At 63.9% G+C, this 6,402-nt stretch overlaps 1 protein-coding gene across 2 annotated transcripts; it reads right to left on the bottom strand.

The window, feature by feature from the left end:
- Positions 1 to 688: 688 nt before the first annotated feature.
- On the bottom strand, positions 689 to 6,401 carry QARS1 (glutaminyl-tRNA synthetase 1; the record flags this gene model as incomplete). Of its 2 annotated transcripts, XM_080625494.1 has the most annotated exons (24): positions 689 to 833; positions 909 to 1,034; positions 1,183 to 1,249; positions 1,396 to 1,523; positions 1,758 to 1,850; positions 2,154 to 2,258; positions 2,330 to 2,473; positions 2,554 to 2,641; positions 2,743 to 2,880; positions 3,006 to 3,098; positions 3,203 to 3,333; positions 3,416 to 3,524; positions 3,649 to 3,727; positions 3,850 to 3,949; positions 4,041 to 4,127; positions 4,325 to 4,410; positions 4,520 to 4,591; positions 4,677 to 4,734; positions 4,925 to 4,978; positions 5,178 to 5,242; positions 5,470 to 5,545; positions 5,635 to 5,744; positions 5,821 to 5,968; positions 6,255 to 6,401. In XM_080625494.1, the coding sequence occupies 24 exons, from the start codon at positions 6,399 to 6,401 to the stop codon at positions 783 to 785; spliced, it is 2,355 nt and encodes a 784-aa protein (XP_080481620.1). In that variant the 3' UTR covers positions 689 to 782. The 2 variants fall into 2 exon arrangements, 1 of the variants encoding a protein (XP_080481620.1); XR_013957653.1 differs by lacking the exons at positions 689 to 833; positions 909 to 1,034 and having other exon boundaries at positions 1,190 to 1,249; positions 1,758 to 1,984; positions 6,255 to 6,390.
- Between the last annotated feature and the right edge of the window lies 1 nt (position 6,402).

The following is a 6,402-nucleotide window of genomic DNA, read 5'->3' as shown; positions in this document are numbered from 1 at the left end:
AACAGATCGGCCGCCACTTTCCCATCCCGCAACAGCCGGGGCGCGGTCCCGCATAGCCCCATAGCGGGGCGAGACCCCGTGCAGCGGCTCCGGGGGGGGGGCGCTGGGGCTTCCGCTGCCGATACCGGTGATGGCCGCGCTCTGCCCCTGCCCGCAGGCGGGACCGACGAGGGAAAGGGACCCCCGGCACCATGGGGACGAGCCGGGGCTGCTTTAACGTGCCCATGTGCTCGGCGCGGCCTCCCCGTCCCCGCTGCCGCTTAAGGTGGCCCGTGGGGCCGGGCTGAGCCCCCAGCACCCGCGGCAGGGTCGGGGTCCCCGTTACGGGGGCAGGGCAGGGGGCACACACCGGTGCCGCGGGGGCATCCCCGTGACCCCTATCCCGGGGCCGAGCAGGGGCACCTCCATCGAGTCCACCTTAAGCGGGGCCTGAGCTGGGCCGGTGTTTGTACACAACGTGCGCACCGTCCCGCTGCCCGCGCACTGCCTGCCCCACGGCCGGTCCGCGGGACCCGCCTCCAGCCCACCCCGGCACATCCAACCCCAGCCAGGGCCGAGCTGCAGCACCTGAGGGCTCCCCAGCTCCCGACAGACCCCGACCCCCCTTGGAGACCCCCGGCACCCCACTGCAATGACAGCGCAGGACAGGGCTGGGATGCTCGGTTTATTGAGGCCATGCTGTGGGGCACGCCAGGGGGGTTGCACCAAGGCACGGCAGCACTGGGGGTGCGCGGGGACCTCCCGGGAAGCAGCATCACAGTGGAGCAGCAGCGGCAGGTCCCTCAAGCCTTGCCAGGGTCCTCCTTCAGTGTCACCGTCCGGTTGAACACCATCTGGGGAGAGGCAGAGGGTCAGCTCTGAGCCCCATGGTGAATGAGGAGCCCCATGGCCTCTTTCCCACTGCTCACCTTCCCCTCCTTGCTGTCGGGATCCATGGAGAAGTAACCCAGGCGTTCAAACTGGAACTTATCAAAGGGACAGGCAGAGAGGACGGAGCTGTCAACCAGGGCATTGGGGACCACACGCAGGGAGTCCTGGCAAGGGGAAGCAGCTCAGTGGACTCCTCTGCCTCCTCCACAGCCCCTCTGCTCCCAGGGACACAGCAGGAAGGGGTTGGGGGCACAGAGAAGTGGGTGCCTCAGGTGTGGGTGCAGAAGGGCCCCAGATCCTGCTGCTACTCACAGGGTTGAGGTCACTCAAGAAGCCACCAGGAACCTCTGATGGGTCCTCAGGGTTTTTGTGCAAAAACCTGCCATGAGACAGTCATCACAAAGCCGTGGGGCAAGGGGACGTGGTGCCCCATGGCAGCTGTGGGGCAACAGCTGCTGGCACCCCAAAGCAGCGTTTTCCCCACAGAGCTTGTGCCTGCACCTCTTTGTGTCACGGGGTACTCACAGCCGCTCATAGAGCCGCACTTCACACACCAGTGGCTCCGACACCCAATGGATGAAGGCTTTGGGCTTCTCTGCCATGTCCGACTTGGTGCAAGTCACCTCCAGCTCCATCACGCGCCCACTGGAGTCCTGGGGGAGAAGTGGAGATGAACTGAGCCATCAGGCTGCAGCCCCATCACACAAGGCAGTTATGGGGCTGAACCACCAGCTCCCCACTGTGTGGGGCACAGAGGCAGCCTGCACTCACACCGTGCCCTCAGCACCCAGACCAACACAACCATCACATCCCTTCCTTTTGGGGCATGGCCATGTCCTGACACCCCACAGCCCATCCTCATGTCCCCGGTGCCCAGAGCCACTCACCTTGATGATGTTTTGGACAGCAATGATGTAACCAGCATGGCGCAGCCCCACTGGCTGCCCGGGGGCCAGGCGCTTGTAGCCCTTGTCCATCTCCTGTGGGAGAGTTCATGGCTGCATGAGGTGTCCCAGCACAGGCAGCAGGTCCCCCCTCCAGCATGTCTCTGTCTCCATGACTGTATTTCCCCCCCAGCTCTTGCCATCCTCGTGCTGTTTGAACTGCCATGTTGCTGCGGGACGTTCCCCAGCACACAAGCACACCGTCAGCTGGACGTGTTCCAGTGGGCTGAGGGCAGGGGGCATTTCCCCAGTGCCCATCAGAGCTGGGGGCATGTTCAGGACTCACAGCCCATTCCCCATGCAAGGGCAGGGCTACATGGCCCGGTGTGCCCGGCTCACCTCCCTGAAGTCCGTCTCCTCGATGTAGACAGTGGGCTGGAAGGGCACTTTGTGAAAACCCCGGCTCTCATCAGCTGGGAAGTTGGGCACAAGGACCTCGAGTGCCTGGGGAGAAGGAGGGAGTTAATGCTGACCCTGGGGAACCCCACTCCCACCCCAGCCCACAGCAATCTCACCTGTGGGGCAGGGAAGTTGGTGATGGTGACCTTGAGAGGCTCCAGGACAGCCATGGTGCGGGGGGCCTGCTCGTTCAGCACCTCCCGAGCACACGCCTCCAGGAGATGCGGCTCCATCGTTGCCTGGGCCACCGTCACACCAACCTGCAGGACAGCCTGCTGTCACCACACTGTGCAGGAGACACATCCTCCTGCCCCCATCCCATCCTGTCCCCGGCACCTACCCGTGCACAGAAGTTGTTGATGGCCTCGGGGGGGAAGCCTCGCCGGCGCAGGGCTGTCAGCGTAAAGAGCCGCGGGTCATCCCAGTCCCTGAGGAGACACACACCAGTGTGACAGCCAGGCATTGCCCTGTGTGACAGCCAGGCACTGCCCTAGGTGTGACCCACAGTGGCTGCTGGCCCCGCTCTTACCTCACAGCACCCGTCTCCACCAGCCGGATGATTTTCCTCTTGGATACAACAGTGTAGAGCAGGTTCAGGCGCCCATACTCCCACTGCACGGGGCAGTAGACATCCAGTGCATTGCACAGCCAGAAGTAGGAGGAGCGCCTGCGATGGAGACACAGCCTCACACCCATCCATGGACGCAATGACCCCCAACACTTTGGCAGCCACCGGGATGTGGCCAATTGCCCCGTCAGGTCCATCACAGCCATGTGCCATGCTGTACTCACCTGGCTTGGAACTCCTTGGTGCAGAGGGAGTGTGTGATGTGCTCGATGGAGTCGCAGAGGCAGTGTGTGTAGTCGTACGTGGGGTAGATGCACCTGCAAAGGCAGACACAGTCAGACCCCACAGTCAGTCTGCATCACCTCCCCATTCCCAGGAGATGCAGAACCACACATGCCAGGACACCACAGACCCTCCCTACCACTTGTCCCCAGCGCGGTGGTGCGGAGTAAACCTGACGCGGTACGCGACAGGGTCCATCTTCCCGTCCTCCATCACCAGCTTCATCCGCAGCGTGGCCTCCCCCTCCCCAAACTTGCCCTTCCGCATGTCCTGTGGGGTAGGGGAAAGCTGTCAGCTGAGCCATGGACCCGGACCCCACTGGCACACATCACCAGTGTCCAGCCAGGAGTACCTCGAAGAGCAGGAGTGACTCCTCCACTGGCCGGTCCCGCCATGGAGAGGGTGGTGGGTTGTAGCCCTTGATCTCCTCGACCTTCTGATGGCAGACGTATGCCTGGCCCCTACGGAGGGAAAACCACCGTCACCAGACACGAGCGACCCATCCCCTGGGCAAGGGGGAACCCTGGCCATGGCACAGGACATCTGCACCATGCTGGTACATTCATACTGCCCCAGAACACTCACCTGCGGATGAGCTCCAGGGCCCAAGTGTAGAGCTGGTCAAAGTAGTCTGATGCATGGGTCACTGCATAGGGCTGGTAGCCTGTGGGGATGGGGGAAACACAACAGTTGGAGGCACCCCCAGGACACAGCAGCAGGACTTGCACGCAGCGATGTCCCCAGCAGCGCCTGGCCTGACCCTGCCCGCCCCATCCCGAGCAGTACCCAGCCACTCCACCATGTCCCGGATGGCAGTGAAGTACTTCTCCTCCTCCTTCTCAGGGTTGGTGTCATCATAGCGCAGGAAGCACACGCCACCGTTGGCCTGGGGACAGGGACAGTGAGCAGCCTCTCCCTGAGGGACCACAGGAACAGGCCAAGCAACCAGGGCAGGCAGGAGCTGAGGAGCTTCTCACCTTGGCATAGCCAAAGTTGAAGTTGATGGCTTTGGCATGGCCGATGTGCAGGATCCCATTGGGCTCAGGAGGGAAACGTGTCCGCACCTGCAGGAAGGAACGGGACACCTCTGGGAGGACTGACATCATTCCTCCATGATCCCAGAGAGCTCCCCAAGCCATATGGGTGCTGGCCATGTCCCCATTGAGCCGCGTGTCCCCCAGCCAAACCACCCACCCAACCAGAGCATGGCACACAGTGCCACCACCACAGGGAACTGCTCGCCTGGCGGACACAGCCTTACCTGCCCACCCGTGATTGCCAAGTGCTGCTTCAGCAGGGCCATGGTGTTGGGGGTCACCACATAACCCTCCGTCTTGTAGTTCTCTCCTGCAGGCAGAAGATGCTCAGGGCTGCAGCACCCAAACTGAGCCAAGCCCAGCAGTGGTGGGGAAGGACACAGGACCAGGCTGGTCCCACACACATGGTGGTGGCTCACCCGGCTTGTGGAATTTGAGGGCTTCTCCTCGCAGCTGCTCCATCAGGGACCGTGTCTCTGTGCCCACCTCACCTGCAGGGAGAGACAGGGCTGAGCAGGGGCAGGAGGCAGGTCCCGATGGGCTGGGGAAGCTGCCTGTGGAAGGACAGTCTCTTACCATTCTCCACCACAGCTGCCTTCTGCTTCTCCACCGGGGCAGGCCGGGCCTTTGCAGCCTGCAGGGATCAGCACAGCATCCTGAGGGCCCATCCCCAGCATGCACCTTCCCTTCCTGGCCCAGTCTACTGCCCCCAGTACTCTTCCACGGTGGCCGCTGAGCCCAGAGCAGATATTGGGCTCCTGCCTTGTCACTCAGCTGGGAAAGACCATCCCAGTGCCTGGCCTCTCCCTTCTCCTCCTCCTCACCTTCGGTTTCTTTTCCAGCTCAGCTTCTGTCTTTGGACCCAGCAAATGCAGCACCTGGAGAAAAGAGACACAAACAGAAGTAGAAAAGGCTCCTGGTGCCCCAAGTCCTGAAGGTGGCTCTCACCCAACCCTGCAGGATGTGTCCAGCACTGGTCCCTCCCACGGAACAGGCCAGGACGTCCCACATTGAGCATGGCACCAACAGGGGACAGCACCCCAAGCACCCCTGAGCCACTGCTGCCCTCGCACCCACCTGCAGGTCCACCTCATTCTTGATGGTCTTCCCATCAGCCCAACGCAGCCGGCTCCGCGCCTCCCCTGCAGACAGGGCACCTCATGGCACAGCCACAGAGAGCAGCTGGAGGCAGCCCTTGCCCCAGGGCTGTCCCTGGTACAGGGCACCACAACCGCCACCCTCAGCCCTGCCTGCAGTGGATGTGGCACAACAGCTGGGGCTGGTGCAGCCCATGGCAAAGGGCTGGCTCTCAGGGTACAGAAAGAAGGCAGCAGCGATGGCAGAGTCTGCCCAGGCGCCCCACACTCACCCATCAGCAGCCCCATGTTGAAGTGGTAGCGCTCAGCCAGCAGCTCAGCTCGGTGCTCGCTGACCACTGCCTCTACCTGGGGAGCAGGACAAGGACGCTGGGGTGAGCAGGGCAAGCAGGAGCACGACGCAGTGTCCCTCACGGTGCCCCTCCAGCCCCTCTCACCGCCTCCTCGATCTGCTCGGGGGTGACGCAGACTCCCACGCCGCAGGCTTGCTCGAACTCCGCCACATCCAGGGGCTCTAGGGGGTGGTTCCGCACGTACTCCAGGGCGGCTGGGGAGAGAGAGGGAGTGATGAACGGGGACATCCCCGCCGGTACCGGGGTGGGGGTCCCGGCGCCGCACGGTACCGCTGAGCTGCAGGTCGGTGAGGATCTCCCTGCGGGCGATGTACCCGACGAGGAAGCCGAGGTGCTTCGGGTCCCGGAGCCGAGCGGCCGCGTTGTACAGCAACGTCCCTGTGGCTTTGTCCAGGGCCGGGCCCAGTGCGCTCTGAGCCTGCCAGGACCGTCCGGGGGAAGCGTCAGCGCAGGCCCGGGGCTCAGCACCGGTGAAACGGCGGCCCCGGAGCTCGTGTGCGTGTGGGAATGCCAAGGGCTGAGACTGCTCAGTGAAGCCGGGGGGGAGATCCCGCGGAAGAGGCAGGGTCCCTGGGGTAATGGCGCCGTACCGGGAACCGGGGGACTGAGGGAACCGGGGGACCGGGGAACCGAGGGACACGGGCACTGGGGAATACAGGACCCGGGGGACCGAGTGACCGGGTTGTGGTCCGCGGCGGGCGCACCTGCAGCACTGCGCGGCGCAGCAGAGCGCTGAGCGCCCCGTTCCGCAGCGTCTCTCGCGCTTTGGCCTCGCTGAGGCCGATGCCGGTGAACAGCCCGAGCGCTTCTTCCGCCTCCTCCGGCGCCATCGTCCCCGCCGCTGCCGCCATG

This window comes from Psittacula echo (assembly GCF_963264785.1).
Source record: "Psittacula echo genome assembly, chromosome: 9".
Taxonomy (NCBI): Eukaryota; Metazoa; Chordata; class Aves; order Psittaciformes; family Psittacidae; genus Psittacula; species Psittacula echo.
This window is presented reverse-complemented; position numbering and strand designations above follow the sequence as displayed.